Here is a 23,988-nt window from a genome sequence, read left to right as displayed (position 1 = left end):
TTTATAAATTGGACGGACTTTTTCAAAGTTGGGTGAACATTTTTTGAATTGGATGAACATTTTTAAATTATGTCAACAAATTATGAATACGGTGAACAGAATTATAATTTAATGAACACTTTTTGAATTAGATGAACATTTTTCGAATTAGGTGAACAAAAATATTTCACGATTTAAGAAAAGGTCCGCGTCAACGAGAAAAAAGAAAAACAACAAGAGAGAACGAATCTCTACTAATATAAGCACGAGAGGGCAGATTCAAATCACAATCTCAACCGTCTAATCACTTAATCAAGAATCTAAAAATGCCGTTAACGAAACTAGCCAGTTTTCGTTAGCGCTAATTGCCCCACGTCTCGCGGTCAATCAATGCCTCGCTCGCACTCTCACCCGCCTCCTCCTGGTCGGCCCGCTCGCCGCGTCGTGCCTCCTCCCCCGCTCGCCGCGCCACTGGCCTGCTCGCGCCGCTCGCCCCAGCTCGAGCTTCTTGTGCTTCTTGCGCCGGTCGCTGGGGCCCGACCAGCTGACGAGGCGCGCGGGCAGGGTGGGCGCCCTGGACGCCGTCTCCTCGCCCTCGAACGGGTCCGCAGGGACATCGCCTTCCTGGCCTGCTCGAAGGGGTCGACGCCGGCCATGCCCCGGGCGGGCGGGCGTGCGGGGGAGGGGCGCATGATTTTGTAATAAAAAATCCTTTTGTAATAATTCAAGTAGGTTTTACATTTTTTTTCTAGCCCGATGCAACGCACGGGCATTTGTACCAGTAGCTAAAAAAAGTGTAACGGAATGCATATTTGCTGCAGAAAAACTGCGGAATGAAATTGAATGGAATCACCGAATGAGCCCGGCATGAAGAGCGAGACGTAGATAAAAGGAAGCTCAAACGGGAGATCAATCACTACAGTTTTCCAGGGTGGCCGGTTGCACCAAGCAATCGATCACTTCCTCTTCTTGCCACTCGAGTGGCCCACCTTCCGGAGATAATACTTCTTCTACAAGATTGGCTACAAGATTGGCAATTGCTAATTACTCATCGTCATCTCTTGCCACGAATTAGTGGCCGCCTTCAAAAGCCTTCAGTTTCATACGCAAAAAGAGCAGTGGAAACCGCACGATCTACGTACGTACCTTGATTCCATGCGTAGTGCAGCACGTAATTACCATAACGCAGCGAGCTGCCAAATGGCACTCAGCAGCTCATGACTTCAAATCATGTGACGGCTTACCACATTCGTCTCCCCATTAACCATCTACCACTATAATCTCACGCAAATTCGCCTATTAATACTGCCCTCTGCATCGCAGCAGCAGCAGCAAAGCAAACCCCAGTAGAGCTGATCCTTGGGATTTAAGCTAGGACACAATGCCTGGGACGATGGTATCCCGCGCTCTCCTGCTCGTCGGCGTCGTCCTGACGGCGCAGCTGTGCGCGTGCACGGCGTACGTCGGCAGCGGCGGCGATGGGTTTAGCGTGGAGTTCATCCACCGTGACTCGGCCAGGTCGCCGTTCCACGACCCTTCGCTCACCGCGCCCGCCCGCGTGCTGGAGGCCGCTCGGCGCTCCACGGTACGCGCCGCGGCGCTCTCGCGCTCCTACGTCCGCGTCGACGCGCCATCGGCTGACGGCTTCGTGTCCGAGCTCACGTCCACGCCGTTCGAGTACCTGATGGCTGTGAACATAGGCACGCCGCCCACCAGGATGGTCGCCATCGCCGACACCGGCAGCGACCTCATCTGGCTCAACTGCAGCTACGGAGGCGACGGCCCCGGTCTGGCGGCCGCCCGTGACGCGGACGCGCAGCCGCCGGGCGTCCAGTTCGACCCCTCCAAATCGACGACGTTCCGCCTCGTGGACTGCGACTCCGTCGCGTGCAGCGAGCTGCCCGAAGCATCCTGCGGCGCCGACTCCAAGTGCAGGTACTCATACTCCTACGGCGACGGCTCCCACACGAGCGGCGTCCTCTCCACAGAGACCTTCACCTTCGCCGACGCCCCGGGCGCCCGCGGCGATGGGACGACGACGCGCGTGGCCAACGTCAACTTCGGCTGCTCCACGACCTTCGTCGGCTCGTCCGTCGGGGACGGCCTCGTCGGCCTCGGCGGCGGCGACCTCTCCCTCGTCAGTCAGCTCGGCGCAGACACCTCGCTGGGCCGGAGGTTCTCCTACTGCCTCGTGCCCTACTCCGTCAAGGCCTCCTCCGCGCTCAACTTCGGCCCCCGCGCCGCCGTCACCGACCCGGGCGCGGTGACGACGCCGCTGATCCCATCCCAAGTGAAGGCATACTACATCGTCGAGCTCCGGTCCGTCAAGGTCGGGAACAAGACCTTCGAGGCGCCGGACCGGTCCCCCCTCATCGTCGACTCCGGCACGACGCTCACATTCCTCCCGGAGGCGCTTGTAGACCCGCTGGTGAAGGAGCTGACCGGGCGGATCAAGCTCCCGCCCGCGCAGTCGCTAGAAAGGCTCCTGCCGCTCTGCTTCGACGTGAGCGGGGTGCGGGAGGGGCAGGTTGCGGCCATGATCCCTGACGTGACGGTGGGGCTGGGCGGCGGCGCTGCGGTCACGCTGAAGGCGGAGAACACGTTCGTGGAGGTGCAGGAGGGGACGCTGTGCTTGGCGGTGTCGGCGATGTCGGAGCAGTTTCCGGCGTCGATCATCGGGAACATCGCCCAGCAGAACATGCACGTTGGGTACGACCTCGACAAGGGCACCGTGACCTTCGCCCCAGCAGCCTGCGCGAGTTCCTACCCCGCCCCCTCACCCTCCGCCTCTGTGTAGCTACATATCGCATCACCATTGCCCAGCTGGTATATATTACAGTTGGCATTCCCTCTGTTATTATGCTGAATCAAACTTTATAAAGTTTGATCAACGATATGAAAATATATATTAATAATAAATCTAATGATATTGATGATCAAGGTTTACAAAGTTTGACGTAAGACAAAACTAAGAATGCTACACTTACGAAAAAATGCTTATAGATTGATGACAATGCAAAAAATAATTCTCCATCCGTTCTTAAATATAAGTTTTTTTAGACATTTTAATAGGAATTACATACGAAACAAAATGAGTGAATCCATACTCTAAAATATGTCTATATATATTCGTATGTAGTTCAATAATGAAATCAATAAAAAAACTTATATTTAAAAACGGAGGAAGTACTAATTCAGAAGGGGTATCTATTTGCTTGACGTTGAATGCATCAACATTGTGAAACAAAATACTATAAACACGAATTTTGACATATATACCCTCCGTTCCGAGTAAAAGGCGCTGGCGGTATGAGAACTTGTGTTGCGGGTGCACTTAAGTCCCACTACTTGCAAACCGAAAAACCCGTCACAGAACTTGCGTTGCGGGCTTATCTAGGTCACAACCTTCATTTGGACCGGTTGGCTGCCCGGTTTTCTTCGTTCGAGGTCACGCGAGGCACACGTGTGGGGTTATTTTTGCACAAAAAACCCTGTTCCCTGTGCTAATCAGTTGGGGACGTCCCTGCCTGCCTTCGTTGACCTGTTTCCCGATGCGGGAGGCGACCGGCGGCGGCGCTGCGGGTGCGTCGAGCTCGTCGGGTAGAGATACGAGTACTGGTCACACTTGCTGCTCGTCGACATTCTCGTCCTCGTCCTGGGGCTTGACGTACTTGTACCAGCTGGCCCAGTAGAGATAGTTGAGGAAGTTGATGAAGCTGAGCACGGCGAGCAGCCAGAAGAAGAGGTCAACGAGCAGGCCGGTGTAGGTGGACATGGACTTGAGCGCGGACGGCACCTGCGAGTAGAAGAACTCGAGCAGGCCGATGTAGGTGAACATGTCAGCGATGCCGAACACGCCTTACTGCGGGGCCAGCCAGAAGACGGACATGGGCAACGGGCGCACCATGGGGATCGCGTCCAGCATGCCGTTCTAGACGGCCACCTTCTTGCGGTACATCTCCACGATGACGGCGATGCACATGGAAACGATGGAGAGCACGACGCCGACCCCGACGCGCTGCAGGTAGGGGATGCCGTTGGGGTGGCCCGTGACGCCGCGGGCGAAGGGCACGAAGAGGTGCTCGTAGATGGGCATGACCAAGATGAGCATGCCCAGCGGTATGATGGGCAGCGTCGCCGGCTGCATCTGGAAGCTCCCGACCCACGTGTTCATGGTGGAGCCCTGCTGGATGGAGAAGGTATTGGAACTGGGCCAGGCAGGTGCCCATGATGATGGCGCTACAGAAGATTGGCACCATGGCCAACACCGTCTTGGCGTGCTCCACGTGTGTCACCCGGCACTGCCGCCACGGGCTCGGCGTCTCCGCCGTCGGTGCCTGAACGATCGCCGCCCTATCCAGGAACCTGAGCATATACACTTGTTCAGTAAACATCGTTGCATTTGCATGTAGGCACCACACACACCAGCAGAAGGAAATGAATATGAACGTAACCTGAATGGCATGTCCCTGTGGGACACGAACTCCACCTCAGGAGCAGCTTTGCTTCTGCTGATCTCGTATAGCTCGTTAGGGTTCTCAGGGAGCTGCAGGTTCCTGTTCCTGATCGCAGCAACGTACACCGGAAGATTTCGAGGAGCGCGCTGCTGCCCTGCACCGTGAAGATCCGGTACCGGGGCATGCCGACGAGGAAGGCCATGAGGGCGAGGCCAGTCGCAGCTCGAGTGCTCGACGCACCCATAGCGTCGCTGTCAGTCGCCTCCCGCATCGGGAAATAGGTCAACGAAGGCAGGCAGAGACGTCCCCAACTGATTAGCACAGCGAGCAGGGTCTTTTGTGCAAAAATAACCCCACACGTGCGCCTCGCGTGACCTCGAACGAAGAAAACCGGGCAGCCGGCCGGTACAAATGGCGGTTGTGACCTAGATAAGCCCGCAACACAAGTTCTGTGATGGATTTTTTCGGTTTGCAAGTAGTGGGACTTAAGTGCACCCGTAAGACAAGTTCTCAGACCGCCAGCGCCTTTTACTCCTCCGTTCCATAATACTCCCTTCGTTCATAAATGCAAGTCTTTTTAAAAATTTCATTAGAGGTCTACATACGGAACAAAATGAGTGAATCCATTTTAAAATATGTCTATATACATTCATATGTAGTTTCTTAGTGAAACCTTTAAAAAATGTATATTTAGAAACGAAGGGAGTATATGAATGTAGTGTCGTTTTTATATTTTTAAAAATTTCACTAGAGGACTATATACGAAGCAAAATGAATGAATCTACACTCTAAAATATGTCTATGTACATCCATATGTAGTTTTTCTAATGAAACCTCTAATTTTTTTATATTTAGGAACGGAGAAAGTATATTAATGTAGTGTGGCTTTTATATTATAGGGAAGATGAAGTACTAAAGTTAAAAGATAACTGTTGGATAAAGATTCACCCTCAATCGTTAGTTCAAAATGGGAAATACTGAACGATGCTTGATCAAGCGGGTGAGATTCACATTATCCCACACATGAACAGCTAGATTAATAGGATCATACAAAAATCAGCTGGATAGCAACGCGTGTATAGCACTGTTCATTTTAATTTCATTAACAAAACAGCCCGTGCGTTATCACGTCTGTAGAGATGCATGCCTCTCTCATGCTGTCTCCGCATACATGGAATTAATGAAAAATGTGTGTCTAGGTCTCAGTCGACTGACACTTTGTGAAATCTCAATCAAGTAGTATAATATGGAAAAAAAAACTGAGTATTGACGCAAAGTCTCAGTCGACTGATTTTTAGCATAGCCATAATAAAAAGCCAGTTAATTGTGTATCATGCCCTAGCTGTGGCTTGCGTGTTTCCAAGAAAGAACGGACAATTTGACGAGTAAAAGATGATCCATGCATAGTACTCCATACTTCCTCCGTTTCTAAATATAAGTTATTTTAGATATTCTACTAAAAGACGTATGTAGACATACTTTAAGTTATAGATTTACTCATTTTACTTTGTATGTAGTCTTCAAGTAAAATTTCTAAAAAGATTTATATATAGGAACGGAGAGAGTACGAAGCTAACCAACAATGAAACTTTCGTTGTTTTTCTGACACAGATGGTAACCTGAGAAAAAATTCATAACTTTCAATGGTCATGATCACATTTTGCCGCATCGAGATACGTTATCACTGTGAAATTGTGAATAATTTTTAAAAATCCTGAACATATTTTTCAAAACCGTGAATATTTTTCATACTCGTGAACTTTTTTACATTTTTCTAAATTAATGTACATTTTATACTATTTACAAACATTTTACTAAAATTGTGAAAAAAACATTTTTCTAGAATTGGCGAACATTTTTAAAATTTGTGGAACAATTTATTGGAAATCGGTGGAACAATTTTTAAAATTCGTGAACATGTTTTGATTTAACATATATTTTTTGAAATGCGCAATCTTTTTTGAATCAACGAATATTTTATAAATCAATAAACTATTTTATACGTCAAAAACATTTTTGAATTTTTAGGATATTTATCATTCATGAACAATTTTTGAATTGGTGAAATTTTGGTCAACTTATTAACATTTTTAATATACAAATATTTTTAGCAAATCATGAATACTTTTTTTAAATCACGAACATATTTAAAATCGTGAATATTTTTCATATTCGTGAACAGTTTTACACATTTTCGTACATTTTCTACATTAATGTACATTCTATACTATTTACAAACATTTTATTAAAATTGTGAAAAAATAAAAAAAATTCTAGAATTGGCGGACATTTCTAGAATCAACGAACATGTTGTTGGAAATTGGTGGAACAATTTTTGAAATTCACGAAAATGTTTTGATTTAACAAACATTTTTGAAATGCGTGGTTGTTTTTTGAATCAACGAACATTTTGTAAATCAATAAACTATTTTATATGTCACAAACAGTTTTTGAATCTTTAGGATATTTATCAGTTCATGAATAATTTTTGAATTGATGAAATTTTTGATAACTTATCAAAAAAATTAATGTCCACATATTTTTAGCAAATCATGAACATTTTTAGTTTTCCAAACATTTGTTTCCAATGTTGTAAACATTGTCTGAATATGCAAACATTTTTTGAATCCACAAATATATATAGTTATTAAAAAGCTATTTCAAAATCTTTATTTTGTTTGCATTGTTAAAAAAAAATTAAGTTCCAAATTATTTAAAATAGAAAAACAAAGACAGAAAAGGAAAATGAAATTTGAAAAACAGGTCGCCCGTGGAATGTGCCGGCCCAAACATGTGATGTGTCTTCTCCGGACGCGCAGAGCATAGTATAAGAGGTTCCTGCTGCATGGGCTGGCCCGGGGAGGGGTTTTTGTGCGAAATGTTCTTTTTATGACTTATAGATGGCATCGGTGGATAATAGTTTGCAACTTTGAAGGCAATTTATGTGACGTACCGCAAGAAGCACTAATGACTTTATTATTACTAGCAAAAGAGTCAGTGCATTGCAGCGGAAGAGAAAATAACACACATTCTTAACCCAGTAACCATGGCTCAAGACCTTAATAGGTTCACGTTCTTTATTTTCGCATGACATCACATTTATATTGCCGATGGCGGTCTCACTGCTTACACAACAAAAAGCGTTTGAATGAGATCAGGATCTCTCTCCCTCTCCCTCTCACTCTCCCTCTCTCCCATGCAAGGTTTCTTTTCATGCGAGGTTTTTCAAAGGTGAGTATGCGTGGTTATTGTTGTTTTCTTTTATCTGAGTCTAGTTTAATTGGGTGTTTTATTTATAACACGGATCGTCGCCAGTACAAAAGAAAAATAGATCGTGCACTATAGATTAAGTTTGCATAAAAAAATATTTAAGAATATTTAACAGCTAAATATAACATCATTAAATTCTACACATTTTTCTAATCCAATTTCATATATAACATGTTGAAGTCAGAGTTATGATTAAAAATATATGGACTTTTGTTTTAGATAAACTTGAGATTGATTAATCGACAAGTCAAGTTTTTTTTTGTTGAAACAAAAAAAAAATTGATTTGACTGACTTAACTATGAACGATGGGTTGATTACCTGAAATGGCAGGTGTTTTTTCTCAAAAAATGCAACAAAAAAACGTTCTTGTAACTTAAACATGTATTGTGTGTTAATTTACAGAAAAAAGAAGGGTTCTTTTGTAAAATGACATTTTTTCTAAACACAAGATGAACGGAAGCGCTCGTATATACGCACATACACACCCCTATAAACGTGCACACACACATCCTATCTCTATGAGCACTTTTAAGAGAGTAAGCCGATATATTATCTTAAGATTTACGAAGTCATCATAGGTGTCTTGTCGTCGACGGGAATATCTCCTCCTACCGAATGCGCATCGTTAGAAATCCCGAAATATATGCAGAAATAATGCGAGCACGAGGACTTGAGCCCTGGTGGGCTAGGAATCACTGTCCCTCTAACCATCCAACCACATGTTGATGGATTTGATCTTCTTTCTCCATTTCTGCAAAATCTATACCTATAATAAAGTAAGGATAATTTTTGCTCGTATGTCATGAAAATTGCCTCTGAAGTTGGCATAGATTACCCACCATGTCACCGGTAAGTCAAAAAATGATTCAGTTTTTTTCTTAAGTCACTGCCCGACGTGTATTGCTTATCTGGACCTATGCCATATTATATCGAGAGTCAAGCACTAGCGGGACGGAGAGAGCCTTGCTCTTCTAACCTGAAGACCCAAGTTCGATTCCTTCTTTTTCTTTTCTAATGAGTAGATGTTTCCACAGTGTTATAATTGGCTTCTCTTTTTAACTCATGCAGCCTATACATGCCCAATAGACACGCCTAGGAGCAACTCCGACATTAACAACTGGAGTTAATTACCAGAGCTAAAACCCTGATTTCAATATGCAACTCTGATTGGGCGTAAACCAATAACTAACGTGATGGAGAATGTTGCATTTGCAAACAGATCCATGGTAAACTATTTATAGGTTTTATAAAATACAACTTATTAGTATGGGAAAAAGAGACCTAAAAACACTTAGAAACAACGGCCCAAAATGTGCGATTCAAAAAAATATGTTTTGTTTTGGTTCTATTTTGTTTTTAGGTCTGTATGTAATTTTTTTTAGGACTGATGCTAATTTGCAACACCACTAGCAGATGTCTTAAAACTAAAGAAAAATGCGATGGAAGCACGGACTGATTAAGCAGGAGAGAGCCACGCCTCCCTATATATATGATTGACTAATTAACCTTCTAGATGGTGGGCTAATTAAAAGTATATCTAAGGCATGCATGCAAAATTAAAGAAGGAACATACATGAAATGCGAGAGTGCGATAAGATTTTCTCTCGTTGCAACGCACGGGCCATTTTTCTAGTAAGTATATATGAGAATACAATTGTGGACCCTGGACATTAAAAACATCTAAGCGACCAACCTCGTCCAACCCACAAAGCATACACGCGTCAAGCTCTCCCAACTTCGGCTAAAGCCTTAGGACTTCCCATCTCCAATCACTCATGTCATCAGATCCACCTTCTTCATGCACACCGCACAATGGTCAACGGTCTCCGGATCAAGGTTTCCAAGCATGGCCACCATCACACTCGCTGTCGCCGTCGCACTATCAGATTTGTCATCTTCAACGTAAATGTGGACGCACATCACACACGGATCTGTCGAGCTGAAAGCGCATTAGTCTCATTTATGGTGAATCTATTTGGGATTCAGCGAACATGCATGTTGAAGTACATCCAACGAACCTTGAGATCCTTGTGCACAACACGTCAGTGAAGAACTGATGGATCCCTACAATGTAGGTGTATTCGCGATGGTTACGTCATACAATGATGCCGAGTGAACTTCTTCTACCCCATCTCATGCCGACTACCTCCTCACCCTCACAATATGGGTCATAAGCATCACCGACTCTTTTCTAAAATATGTGATATGATAGTTGGTACTGTTGGGGAACGTCGCATGGGAAACAAATTTTTTCCTACGCGCACGAAGACCTATCATGGTGATGTCCATCTACGAGAGGAGATTTCCGATCTACGTACCCTTGTAGATCGCACAGCAGAAGCGTTAAGAAACGCGGTTGATGTAGTGGAACGTCCTCACGTCCCTCGATCCGCCCCGCGAACCGGCCCACGAACCGTCCCGCGATCCGTCCCACGATCCGCTCCGATCTAGTGCCGAACGAACGGCACCTCCGCGTTCAGCACACGTGCAGCTCGACGATGATCTCGACCTTCTTGATCCAGCAAGAGAGACGGAGAGCTAGATGAGTTCTCCGGCAGCGTTACAGCGGTCCGGAGGTTGGTGGTGATCTAATCTCAGCAGGTCTCCGCCCGAGCTCCGCAGAAACGCGATCTAGAGGTAAAACCGTGGAGGTATGTGGTCGGGCTGCCGTGGCAAAAGTTGTCTCAAATCAGCCCTAAATCCCCACTATATATAGGAGGGAGGGAGGGGAGGAGGCAGCCTCAAAACCTAAAGGTTTGGCCGAAATTGGAGGTGGAGGAGTCCTACTCCAATCCTACTTGGAGTAGGATTCCACCTTCCCACTTGAAAACTCTTTCCACCTTGTGTTTTTTCCTTCTCAAACCTTATGGGCCTTAGTGGGAACTTATTCCAGCCCACTAGGGGATGGTTTCTCTCTTCCCATAGCCCATGAGACCCCTTGGGGCGTGACACCCCTCCTGATGGTCCCTGGCACCCCTCCCAGCACTCCCAGTACACTACCGATGAGCCCCAAACTTTTCCGGTAATGCACGAAAACCTTCCGGTAACCAAATGAGGTCATCCTATATATCAATCTTCGTTTCCGGACCATTCCGGAAACCATCGTGACGTCCGTGATCTCATCCGGGACTCCGAACAACATTCGGTAACCAACCATATAACTCAAATACGCATAAAACAACGTCAAACCTTAAGTGTGCAGACCCTGCGGGTTCGAGAACTATGTAGACATGACCCGAGGGACTCCTCGGTCAATATCCAATAGCGGGACCTGGATGCCCATATTGGATCCTACATATTCCGAAGATCTTTATCGGATGAACCTCAATGCCAAGGATTCATATAATCCCGTATGTCATTCCCTTTGTCCTTCGGTATGGTACTTGCCCGAGATTCGATCGTCGGTATCCGCATACCTATTTCAATCTCGTTTACCGGCAAGTCTCTTTACTCATTCCGTAATACAAGATCCCGTGACTTGCTTGCAAGGCTTGTGTGTGATGTTGTATTACCGAGTGGGCCTCGAGATACCTCTCCGTCATACGGAGTGACAAATCCCAGTCTTGATCCATACTAACTCAACGAACACCTTCGGAGATACCTGTAGAGCATCTTTATAGTCACCCAGTTACGTTGTGACGTTTGATACACACAAAGCATTCCTCCGGTGTCAGTGAGTTATATGATCTCATGGTCATAGGAACAAATACTTGACACGCAAAAAACATCAGCAACAAAATGACACGATCAACATGCTACGTCTATTAGTTTGGGTCTAGTCCATCACATGATTCTCCTAATGATGTGATCCCGTTATCAAGTAACAACACTTGCCTATGGCCAGGAAACCTTAACCATCTTTGATCAACGAGCTAGTCAACTAGAGGCTTACTAGGGACAGTGTTTTGTCTATGTATCCACACAAGTATTATGTTTCCAATCAATACAATTGTAGCATGGATAATAAACGATTATTATGAACAAAGAAATATAATAATAACTAATTATTATTGCCTCTAGGGCATATTTCCAACAGGTACATGAGTGGGAGTCATTGAAAATTTTCATATATAAGGAGAATGAACTTTGTGGAATATGATTAGGAGACATATCTAGTAATTCTCTCGATGAAATATGGCACTCTAGTCAGGATGTCTTGACTTCACAAAAAGAGCATGGCGATTTGATGCTCCACGTTCAGCATCTGGCCGTGAAAATAAATTCAAATAACAATAAAATCAAAATAATTTGGATTTTCAAGCATCAAATATACCCCAATGTGGTAGGTGCGTACAAAAATCATGGTAAAATGACATTCGAGGAGCTCTCAATTTTTTCGGTCTTTGAGAAATTTTGAAAAACAACATAGTTTGGAGCTGGTTTTTATAGCTCCTCAAATGTCATTTTGCCTTGAAAATTCATACGCACCTAGCGCGTTGGAGCGCTTTCAGGGCCAATTTTTATTTCACACAATTTGTTTTGAACTACCGTTCATCGGATGCAGATGGGCCTAGACTCAACGCGAATTACCGTTCAAAAAGATCATTTATTTGATCTGCATGATTGTGAGATATGTGAAATTCATACTTCAGTGTCATATTGATCTATCTAATTGTTAATTTCATCATGTGTGTTTCACTTTTAATGGCTCACAAATTAATGAAATGAAGTTGAAAGGTGTGATTTGTGAACATATTACATAGCTGTCTGTTTCTGCAAAATCAGAAAAAAAATGATTTAGATTGATCTATCGAAGCATATCACATACTCTCTCCGTCCTAAAATAAGTGTCTTAATTTTATACTAGTTTTAGTACAAAATTGTACTAAGTTCAAGACACTTATTTTGGGACGGAGGGAGTATTTTTTTCATCCGAGAACATTTTCTCAAGCTCGCAAACTTTTTGGAATTTGGGGAATATTTTTTCAATTCATGAACATTTGTTGAAATTTGAGGACCACTTTTTTGATTCATGTTTTTTTAAAATTCATGAATATTTTTGAATTCATGAACATTTTCCAAGTCAACAATTATTTTTCCTATTGCAAATCCGCGAACATTTTCTGAATTGGCGAGCATTTTAGTATAGTATGAGATCCTCTTTGCAAATGTCCCACAAATCCATATGTTTTTTTTTGATGAGAATCATGGTGCACTGGATACATTATCCCACGCCCACCAAGGCCCAATCAGCGTGCCCCCAGCGCTCTGGTCGCAATGCTCTGCCGTCTCCTCCCCCTGCTGCTCCTGGCCACCGCTCTCGCCGCCGCGGCTGGACACGGGGATTCCTCCGCGTCCTCATGCCCCTTCCACGGCGGCCACGACGGGGAGCCCCACGAGCACCATGACCACGGGCACAGCTGCGGGGGCGCCCACGATGATTCCAATCACGACGACCACAACCACCACCACCACAGCCACCATCACCGCGACGAGATCCAGCGGCTGCTACCGGAGGAACTGGCCGAGGAGGCGGATCTCGAGCTCGAAGGCTTCGCCCACGACCACGATCACCACCACGACCACATCCACCGCGATTTCCAGCCAGAGTCGACACCCATGGGTCAGGATTTTCACCTGTTCTGTATACTTTCCGCGGAATGTGCGATTTCTAGGCGTGCTACGCCACGACACGGCTGATAATTTCGGGGATTTTGGCAGGCGTGTGGTTGAGAGCGATGGGGTGCTCGCTACTGGTCAGCATGGCGTCGCTCGTCTGCCTCATCCTCCTCCCAGTAATCCTGTGTGAGTTCCCTGCTTTAATCCATGGCAACCATTCTTCTGGATGCGTGCTCACATTCTGACTGTCTGTTTTATTTCAATTTTGCAGTTCAGGGGAAACCGTCGAAGGCCGTTGTGGATGCACTTGCAGTGTTTGGGGTAGGTGCAGAACTTGCAGCTATTAGAACGTTTTAAAAGACAAATATTAAGCTAGCAATTAGATATGTGTCTGCAGCTTACTCGAGTTTTATTTGGCCAGTATGGCACTAAAAATGTAGTACTCAGGTACAGAACATTTTGAGTCCCACTCTTATCTCTGGCGAGTGATGCAGCTTGAAATTGCTTTACAGCAAGGTGATTTAGGTCATCTGTCAGGCTTCTTCAACTGCCAACAAATATTTTTGTGTTCATATGTTAAATAAAAGTCACATCACACCTGGGTTAATATAGGGTGTTTCATTTCCCTAGAAAGGCATTGAGTTATTAGTTTAAGTCCTTAGGAACTTGTTTAAAACTAGTATAAATGGTTTTATTGTTTGAAATGGGGCAATTGGCAACTCAAAGCCCATCTAAAGTTCAATGCATGTAAGTGCTATAGTTGGGAGGCACTAGTTTGATCTTAATTTTGTATTGTATTTTTCTGCACATGCCTATTTTCTCCCTAGCTTTTTGTTGCTGTTCAAGAAACAACTTTCGATATGGGTACCCTCAACAACGTGGTTACTAATGAGTAGGCGAGGGTATTTAAGGCAACCTTATAGGGAAGGCCGCCATACACAGACAAGTGACATGATGATGTTTTTAAATAGGTTCAGTTGCCTCGTTGGAGTGCAACCTACGTCGTATGAGGAAGAGTAGTCGAGAGTGGTGCTCACTGCTCGGCACATGGAACACTTAGTGTTGCCGCTTAGTCCCACATCTCCGGATAGTCCGAACCTTATTAGGCCCCTCAGACTCGACTCTTAGGGACTCTTAGGCCTCGTTTGGTTAAGGGGGATTGGGGAGGTTTTGAGAGGAAAATCCCCGGGAGGGCCAGAAACCCCACAGACCCTCCGGCGCCCATTTGGTAGGAGGGGTTTGCTTAGCCCAATCCCCTCCGTCCCCCTTCAATCCCTTCCTATCCATGTGTTTCAAAACCCTCCTGGGGGGACTAGTGGAAGCAAAACCCCGGGGGTTTGAGAGGATTGGGTGGAACAAAGGGATTCACCCAATCCCCTAAAATCCCTCCCTCTCAAAACCTCCCCAATCCCCCTTAACCAAACGAGGCCTTAGGGAGAGGGGAGAGTGACTCCCCTTTTGAGTTTATTCAAGTGGGAGTGAACAAGTTACATGCCCATGGGTGGCGTTATATAGCCTAGGGGTCCTTGGAAAAGGACCAAAGCTAACCTTGAAAAGAGGGGATGGGAGGGTAGAACTAGGTAATCTTTGGTCCATGAGTCCATGGGCTCCTAGTTGAGCTAGGAGGGAAGTAGTGTCCCATGAAAGAGGGATTCCCTCCACCATATGAAGGCCTTTTCTCCTTGGGCTTGGGCTTCTTTGCTCCTTTGCATCCATCTTTGACCTTTTCTTTCATGTGCTCTTCTTCCTTTGACTTGTTCGCCATGAAGACTTGCTTGGACTTTTGTTGACCGGGGCGGCTCGCTTGGAAAAAATGTAGCTTGTTAGGACTTCTATTGACCTCCTTGACTTATGTTGACTACCTTTTACCTTTTTTGATCATCCATGTGGATTGCCATCTAAGGCTTGGGTGGGACCCCATGCATAATTTTGGTTATTCCCTCAACAGGAGTCCCCTTTGAGCCAGAGTCACAAAAGTCTTTGTTGTAAACCTGGGCATGGGCAGCCTGGCCCAAAAAAAAATGGGCTGGGTCGGACTCGGGCAAGAGGACGATCTAGGCAGAATGCCAAGATCGGATCTACTAAAGCCCTATTTCGTTATTCCAGGGTTTTTGAAGTGGCTGAAGAAGTCCCCAATCATCTTGCGGGGATGCCCTTATATAGGGGTCTCCATCTTGACCTTGCCGTACAAGCCTTGGACTCCTTTGGTAGTCACACGGTTCCTTTAAGGAAACTTGGGTTGGCACATCTAAGGGAACCGGCCAGTCAGGAATGGCCCCCTCGAACCACACACGTACGAGCAAATACGACCATAGAATACGACCCACAATGTAGTATGTGTGGCACGGGAATACAGTAAAACTACTTCCCCTCGACAAAATGTAATCTGAAAAAGAATCTGAGATGACATTATGCATTGCAATTATTATTATTTTTTGGTTTTTTGTATCATGTATTTGTTTTCTTTTATTATTTTCTCGGTTCGTTACTGAGCTGCTGTTGAATAGCCAGTAGCAGAATTTTTGTCGTTTCGTTTATGATGTTATGTAGGCAGGTGCAATGCTTGGAGATTCATTTCTTCATCAACTACCTCATGCTTTTGGTATGGATGCATTCTATGTCTTTTGTGCTTATGTTTTTGTTTCATGTCTTCATTGTTCTTCATTTCAGAAAGTCAGAATTTGTGTGTGCACTAACAGTTGATCTACTCATTATCAACATCAATTGCCATCAGTTAGCAACTTAGCATTTTTTTCTCATACACGCAACGCGGGTTTACAAAAACGAACTCAAACCAGAACAAAAACTAAAGCAAAAGGGCAACCTAGCGTAAAACAAAAAAGCAAAGGGATAAGAAAAGGCCCAAAAGAGAGCTCAAAAACTCTACTGAGGTAACTTAGCATATTGTTTCCATGATAACTGCAGCTGCATGTCAGCCTCCCTATCAGTTTTTCAGGAGGTATCATGGGGTATAGCAGATGGGCGTATGCAAAGGGTCTGTTGGAGGGAAACATTGTGCAATGCAAAGGGTCTGTTGGAGGGAAACATTGTGCAATGTTGATAAATGGTCTGCTTGCTATAGTGTAATTTGCTGCCCAGTTTTTTAAGATATTTTGTTTATATGCCAAATAGAAGCACAGTAGCTCGCAAACAAATTATCCACTGCATGTACTCTGTTAGGAGACTAAAATTGAACCATCTACTTGATAACAATATCTTCTATTTGTAGGATCTAGGACATGATTAACATTTTTAACCCTTTCACCTGATTGTTAAGAGCTTATACGGAACTAAAATACTGCTGTCCAGCAGTCCAGCACTCCAGCTAACATATAATAGCATTATTTGTTTGTCATGCTGATATTAAAGTTTGGACAAAAACTCTAGCAACGGTCTTGTTAGGAACCTTGAATGTTATAAGGGCATTTCTGAACCCAGGGAAGTTCTAGTATTTCAGACATGCCCTAAGAAATGATTTTTCTTTTAACCTTTTTTTTGCTACGTTACTGACCTTTGTACATGCAGTACTCTTACACCATTTGTGGTGCTAATCTGTTTTATCTGTACTCTTATTTCTTCATCATTTTATGTTTCTTTGGGTACACAGGTGGAGGGCACTCTCATTCACATAATCATGAGGACCATGATCATGCTCAGGAGCATTCACATGCACACTCCCTGAAAGATCTTTCTGTTGGCTTGTCTATTTTATGTGAGTATTACCTCATATACCTATATCAAACAGTGTTTTCCCTTACAGTTAACATGCCAAAAGGCCTACCAATTATTTATCGAAGTTGGAATTTTGTTTCCAGGATAATCAATGTTGACATGCTTATGTGATATGCTCAATTTTCTTAGGAATTAATCATTGTTGCCTGAACATATGTTAGTACAATGAAGAAATTGTAAATCATTTTTATCACTCCTCTTCTCTTTTTTCATGCTGCTGTGCAATATTAACATCCAACCATTTCCTGCAGTTGGCATTGTAATGTTCTTTATCGTCGAAAAGATTGTGAGGTATATTGAGGACAATTCTCAAAAGGGGGGTCATAGCTCAGGTCATGGGCACCATCATCACCATCATAAACGACAAGACATTAGTGGCATAAAAAGTGACCATGATGGTAAAGACACAGATCAAGCACAAAACTCCTCGCATGATGGTGCAAGTGGAAATATAGATGCCAAAAATGAGAAAGAGTCAAATGCTGCTATTTGTAAGGTATACCTAATTCTAGTTGATATAAATTCTGAAGGTATCCAATATGTTCTCCTAAGCTTTCAAATCTTATCACTGCATGAGTACTTGTGTTTGAAAATTCTGCCTGTGTAGGGTCGCACCCTATATTTCACATGTGTGTTTTCCAATCCAAAATGTTGTGAAAAAGTACAGAAAAAATATATCATGAATGGACATTATGACATAACATACACGCTTGAAATTTTTGAATCATGGACTAGACTACGTAGCGGCGCAGCACGTTAGGAAGCCCACCATCCATGCGTGAGAACTGCATGCATGCATGCATGCATGCATGCGGGAGTAGCCGTCTAAACAAGAAAACACTATTTATGATTATGCATGCATGTCGCTATCGCGGGTTATTAAAAAGATGGATTCAACAGCGTCTCGCATGCACATGCACCTAAAAATAGACGTAAGGATTCTCTCCAATGCTTGAAATTCAAAAAGTTTTATCTTTAAAACCGTTAATTCAATCAATGATCTGTTTTCACCGTTGGCTTTGTCGCGACAAGACCTTCGAAACTAGATCCCATGTCGACATGTTTCGACAAACTTTTTTTTCCTTCCGTAATTGCCACATTGTTCCACTCACTTGCTATAATATTAACCACTTACTTTCCCAATAAAAATAACTTAATTTCCATATTTTTTGATGTCGTTTCGTGCAAAGATTGTCGATGCTTATAAATGCAGTCCCCAAAATGTTTTGATGTGCTTGTCATTTTTATTCTACTAAGTTCTCATGTGGTCGCATAAAGCTTGTAGGTGCTTATAAAATCATAGTTGCCACATATATTTTTTGTGCTTGTCATTTTAATCCTACATCGTTATCATATTGTCTCATACAACTTGTCAGTCATTGTAAATATGACAAGTTGGTATATTTTAAATTGGCAAACACAACCAACATCATGCTTTTATATCATGTATAATGAAATCTGTTACAAGGCTTTTGTACGAAACAACATTAAAAAGTGACAATCAAGTTATTTTTTCGAGGCAAGTAAGTGGTTAATAATATGGCAAGTGGGTCAAAAAATGTGGCAAGCATGAACGGAAAAAAATAGTTGACGAAACATATCGACATGGGATCTAGTTTCGAAGAACTCGTCGCGAGAAAGCCAATGGTGAAAACGGATCATCGATTGAATTAACGGTTTTGTAGATAAAACTTTTTGAATTTCAAACATCAAAAGAAATTGCACGTTGTCTGTAGCATTTAAAACTCTTTCCCTTCCTTAATCTAACGGTCTCACATGATATGCTTAGATTAGACGGATCGGTCTGCCCGCCGCACGGCAAAGCAGCCGTGGGCACGCTCCCAATTAGATTTTCCCTTGAATCATATGCATCCTGTGAGAAACAAACAAATTGATACACCTTGCATATCATGCTATTTACTATTCAAGCTGCACCAATTTTTACTTTTTACTCAGGGCACATGTTATCATGTTTTGGTACCAAAATTTTCATGTGGACATGCTAGAGCCTGATGGACATGCATGATTTGTTTTTAAAAACTCGGTACATTTTGAAGTAAACAAAACATATCTCAAATATAGTGCCTCCCACCGGCATGCAAAATCCTTTTTTTTTTCTTATCTAGTTCATTTACATTTAAAAAATAAAATAGTTAGCTGTTGAAATTTGTGAAAAAAATGGCCATGGTTGCCTGTAAAGCGTGGAAACTTGGTTAATTATGGCTATAAAACAGACTACAATTTATTTCCTCTCCAGATTTGTTTGATTAGTTTCACTTGGTCATTAGTCAGTACTCCCTTGCTGTGTAGTGCATTTCCATTTTAACACTACATGGAAGTATGCAACTATTGTGCTCATCATCTCTTGTTTCGGAGGATTATTCTCATCACGGAAGGATGTTTTAGATTACATCAGGTTTTGGGTGTAGTTGCAATGGCATAAGGGAAGTGTAGGATGGTGGCACTAAATTGATATTTTGGTAACTTCTACTGTTATTACTAGTCTGTCATCTCTACTGTCTTAGTGATGACTTTTTGTATTATTCACAGGAAGCCGTTTTAGGGTCACAGAGATCAGCTTTGGACGTGATGCCTGGTGAGCAGAAGAGGAGCTCTTCCAGTTCCAGTGCCACCGACAGAGAGCCTATCAATTCTGAAACTGATCCTGCCCCGGGCAAAGCATTATCGAGTGAAGACCCCTCTGTTTCAAACTCCAACCTTGTGTTTGGCTACCTCAATCTTTTCTCAGATGGTGTTGTAAGTCTATGATTTGAATACTCTCTTGCATCACAACTATTTTTATGTTTAGTCTTGCGCGTGCAGTCAGATTGTATATTAGATTTTTCAGCTTTTACTAGGTTTGATTTGATGGAAGTTCAGAAAAAAATATATGTGAATAATGCAGCATAACTTCACTGACGGGATGGCTCTTGGAAGTGCTTTTCTGCTACATGGATCTGTTGGAGGATGGTCTAGAACTTTATTTCTGCTCGCTCATGAACTTCCTCAAGAGGTTACCTTCCTCCTCAAGTAACCGATTTCAGATCTAACTTACAGTATTACTCACCTGTTGCCTCCTACCAGCGTTACTTTTTGTTTGCATTGTTATGTGGTATTTGTTAAAACAAATATATTTGGCACTGGTTCAGTATGTTAGACCATGAATCGTGTGCTACTTCACTGGTACCAAGAGGAGAGAGAAGGCTTGGTATTGGAACCTCACATTGACAGAAAATGTCAACCGTGACCAAGGCTGCTACTGGAACTAAGCTTAGAGAGAGACCAAAGTAGAAAAACTGACAAGGTGAATGGTGGCAGTGTGGAGAGGAAGAAAGTTGTTTTTTTTACTATTTTATTCTGGTCGGATCCACTCTAAAATGTGGATAGAGACTACACACTGTTCAGAAACGCTAGCTTAGACATGGTGTGATGTGTCAATCTGGCTACCAGGTACCACACATCGTTTGTGCCCTAAGCTGTTCATGAGACAGTTCATGTTCTGCTGTTCAATTTTGTGATGTTCTCTATCTAAGTGCATCAGATCCAGAAGATAAGAATCCAGTACCACATCTAACCTTTCTTGTCTGTGACTAATAATGATTTTATCTTTTTAGAATACTTTGCCATGGTATCATGTGAAAACCGGAGATTACATAAATATGTGAACTCCTTTTGCATGCTGGTCGCTCAGGAAGTTCTGCGGGAGTGAAAATATTGGTATATATAAACAAATAGCTAATGTGTCAGATTTTGATATATTATAATAATATGCTTGTAGCTTTGGATCTCAATTCTCTAAGCTCTGCATAGTTGGGAAATGAATCTTGGTTTGTTACAACCGGAAGTTTACTTTGATTTTTACAGTGATGCATGTAGCATGTACGATACTTTATTTGAGTCAACTTTTTTTTTTCTGAGCTTAGCAGTTTTATTGAATCATACGAAGTATGATACTACTGGTTGATGATAAATTTCTCATCTCTTTGTTAAGATTGGAGATTTTGGGATTCTGGTTCGCTCAGGATTCACCGTATCTAAAGCCCTATTTTTCAACTTTCTCTCTGCGTTGGTTGCTCTTGGTGGGACAGCACTGGTGAGTTCTTGTTGTATCCTCCCGAAATAAAATTATTATTCTGGATTGAGTCACTTATTTTCTACCTCATGTGTAGGCACTTTCTTTGGGAACGGATCCAGGACATTCCTCTTTGATTGAGGTAAATTATCTATGTTTTATTATTATTATATTATTATTAAAACAGAAGGCAAAAGTCACCACGTGCTTCCACATGGACTGAATTATCTAAGTCCATTGATCACCAATTTGAACTGCTAAGATTTATAAATCAATGTACCTAACATATGAGCTTAAACCCCACGATGTAATACACCAGTATTTTTATCCGAATTGGCAGTGACCGAAGTCCATCCAATTCAGTCCATAATACTCCCTCCGTTCCATAATATAAGTCTTTTTAGAAATTCCACTAGAGGACTACATACGGATGTATATAGACATACTTTGAAGTGTAGATTCATTCATTTTGCTTTGTATGTAGTCCCTTAGTGAAATCTCTTAAAAGACTTATATTTAAGAACGGAGGGAGTATATACAAGCAATGCCATCACCGCTGATGTCATCATTAATCAACAAACGATTTTACTTATTTGCTTAGTATCTACTCCCTCTCTCAAAATGTAAGACGTTTTTGAGGCTTAGTCAGCTTAGACTAAGCCTAAAAACTGTCTTACATTCTGAGACAGAGCTCGTACTTCCTACAGAATGCAAATTAGGCAAACACTCATATACTCCTTCCGTTCCACAATGTAGTGCATCTTTTGTTTTTAGAAAGTTAATCATAATTATATTAATATATGATAACATCTGTGGGAGTATCATTTTATCCGTCATGGAGTTTTTGATACTATAATGTACTCCCTCCGTCCCAAAATAAGTGTCTTAAGCTTAGTACAATTTTGTATTAGAGCTAGTACAAAATTGAGACAGTTATTTTGGGACAGAGGGAGTATAACTTTCTGCAAGCATGTTCATATGAAACATAATGGCCAAAATTTGTTCTGGAGTATGAAGATTTTGTAGAAAGAAGTTGCGATAGGAATTTTAGCGGTGCTAATGCACGGTCATCATGCCAGTTTTCTATTAAAGCTGTTTCTACTTTCTACACAGCATAAACCATCTAATGCCTTATTCATATGTCTTGATAGGATATAATCCTCCTTCTGTTGGGACGCCCAAGTTTCACACACAGCCAAATTAGCTTCCATCCATATTACATTATTAGTTATTTTAAGTAATATTTACTTTGTGAGCTATTATAGCTGATTCGGTACCTGGTATTCATACCTCTACAGGGATTTACTGCTGGTGGTTTTATTTACATTGCTGTCGCGGGAGTCCTCCCACAGATGCACGATCAGAGAACTACGCTAAGCAACTCAATGTGTCAGTTGACTTTCCTGACAATGGGAATGCTGGTGGCTCTTGGCATATCTTTGGTAGAATGATTTGGGCATCCACTTCTCTGTAGCTTTAGCGCTGAGATGCACTTAAATGAGTGGGATAAAATTTTCAACTACAGCCTGGAATATGAGTTCCGTGGATATTGTGGCTCAAAATATAGCAGAACCTTTTTGCCGGACTAAGTTAGTTTCACTTGCATCATCAGTACAATTTGATATTCGTGTTGTAAACTTTATTGTCTTGTGATCATAATTAGTGCATCTCAAACAAGCTGGTACCAAGGCTATTACTTCCCCACATATAAAAAAAACCTCTTCAGCAACAGCGGCACCAAGGCAAAGAGTGCTCGGATACCAGATTTTTTTTCCGCATTTTCTAATTCCCAGTTGCAAAAAATGTAGAATCGCGCACGTTCGATTTCATGGAGCAGTGAGGCAGGGCACGAGGCTGAAGATGTGCATCGAACAGCTAGATGGAGGTGGATGAGAGTTGGAGGCTTGATAGGTGTGGGTGTGGAGTCATATCGTTGGGAAACGCTTATCATCTGTAATCTGAACCAACGTCAGGCTCAGACCACTTGAACTCCGTTGATTCAATCCAAATCCGAGGCTCAGTATTTCGCTCTGTATCTAAATAAAAAAGAAAAACAATCGCATCCGACTAACAGCCCGCAACCCCGGTGCCGTAAATCTCTCCCCTAATCCCTCCTGATTCCATTGTTCCTAATTGAACGCACCGCCCGAGGTCTTCCTCCACCTTGTTCGCATCGTCCCAGCTCGCCTCGTCGTCCACAGAACTGCTCCTCCTCCCCGATTACGTCGTCCACCACCAGCTCAGACCCGTTCACCCGCAACTCCCTCCGCTATCAGCTCCTCCCTACTCCATCTTCTAGTCCATCGATGTGTCCTTGACCAACGGGGAAAGCACTCCAGCCGGGAGGCTCACCAGCAGCGGTGGGAGGTCATCGACGAGCCCCTACCGTCCTCATCCGCACATGGCTACAACACATACTGCGTCTCCCTTGGCGCAGTGGCGGTCACCACTATGGTTTGTGACTATTTTCATGGCAAGAGAAAACAGTTCATCAACATGACATAGTGTTTCTATTACATGTAAAGAATGCTTTCATCTCGTGGGACAATGTTTCACCACCTACAGTAAGTGCTTCCTAATTTTGCGCCTATAATGCTTTTTTAGCACTTTGCTAGTGCATACTCCTATAATGCTTTGATAATAATCATATGATATTTTAGCTATCACAGCAATGTGCTTCCCTTTTTATTTCTGGTGCAAATTATAATGTCTATGGAAGCAATGTTTGATGCATGATTGTTGTATGTAGGAAGCATGAAGCAATGTTTCTTGCACAATGTCATGAGCAACCACAGAGGTGGCCATGTCCGCTTTGTTTAGGGCTTCTCTGTGGCCATCAACAACCAGAGTGTGTGGACGACCACATCAAGGTGACTTCTTGGGGGCGCGGAGGCAATGGCGAGGATGTCGACTAAAAA

The 23,988-nt window shown here is 43.1% G+C and overlaps 2 protein-coding genes and 1 pseudogene across 2 annotated transcripts; 2 read left to right on the top strand and 1 right to left on the bottom strand.

Moving 5' to 3' along the window:
- The first annotated feature begins 1,163 nt into the window (after positions 1-1,163).
- LOC123439540 (aspartic proteinase CDR1-like) lies at positions 1,164-2,919 on the top strand. Its single transcript, XM_045116244.1, has one exon. It carries the CDS (start codon positions 1,361-1,363, stop codon positions 2,774-2,776), a length of 1,416 nt encoding a protein of 471 aa, XP_044972179.1. The 5' UTR covers positions 1,164-1,360; the 3' UTR covers positions 2,777-2,919.
- A 564-nt stretch (positions 2,920-3,483) lies between these two features.
- On the bottom strand, positions 3,484-4,707 carry LOC123441501 (annotated as a pseudogene).
- Positions 4,708-12,887: 8,180 nt separating this feature from the next.
- On the top strand, positions 12,888-22,799 carry LOC123442993 (IAA-alanine resistance protein 1). Its single transcript, XM_045119200.1, has 11 exons — positions 12,888-13,270; positions 13,369-13,452; positions 13,538-13,587; positions 15,817-15,868; positions 16,874-16,978; positions 17,250-17,494; positions 19,549-19,755; positions 19,904-20,011; positions 20,990-21,091; positions 21,168-21,212; positions 22,369-22,799. Exons 1-11 carry the CDS (start codon positions 12,925-12,927, stop codon positions 22,519-22,521), a joined length of 1,497 nt encoding a protein of 498 aa, XP_044975135.1. The 5' UTR covers positions 12,888-12,924; the 3' UTR covers positions 22,522-22,799.
- Positions 22,800-23,988: the final 1,189 nt, after the last annotated feature.

Source organism: Hordeum vulgare, chromosome 3H (genome assembly GCF_904849725.1).
Source record: "Hordeum vulgare subsp. vulgare chromosome 3H, MorexV3_pseudomolecules_assembly, whole genome shotgun sequence".
Classification (NCBI taxonomy): domain Eukaryota; kingdom Viridiplantae; phylum Streptophyta; class Magnoliopsida; order Poales; family Poaceae; genus Hordeum; species Hordeum vulgare.
This window is presented reverse-complemented; position numbering and strand designations above follow the sequence as displayed.

Excerpts from the sequence above, each read along its gene's own strand:
- LOC123439540 (XM_045116244.1), top strand. The coding sequence starts at position 1,361 with ATGCCTGGGACGATGGTATCCCGCGCTCTCCTGCTCGTCGGCGTCGTC.
- LOC123442993 (XM_045119200.1), top strand. The coding sequence starts at position 12,925 with ATGCTCTGCCGTCTCCTCCCCCTGCTGCTCCTGGCCACCGCTCTCGCC. Across the intron at positions 17,495-19,548 it reads CAAATGCTGCTATTTGTAAG|GAAGCCGTTTTAGGGTCACA; the intron begins GTATACCTAATT and ends TATTATTCACAG. Across the intron at positions 21,213-22,368 it reads GACATTCCTCTTTGATTGAG|GGATTTACTGCTGGTGGTTT; the intron begins GTAAATTATCTA and ends ATACCTCTACAG.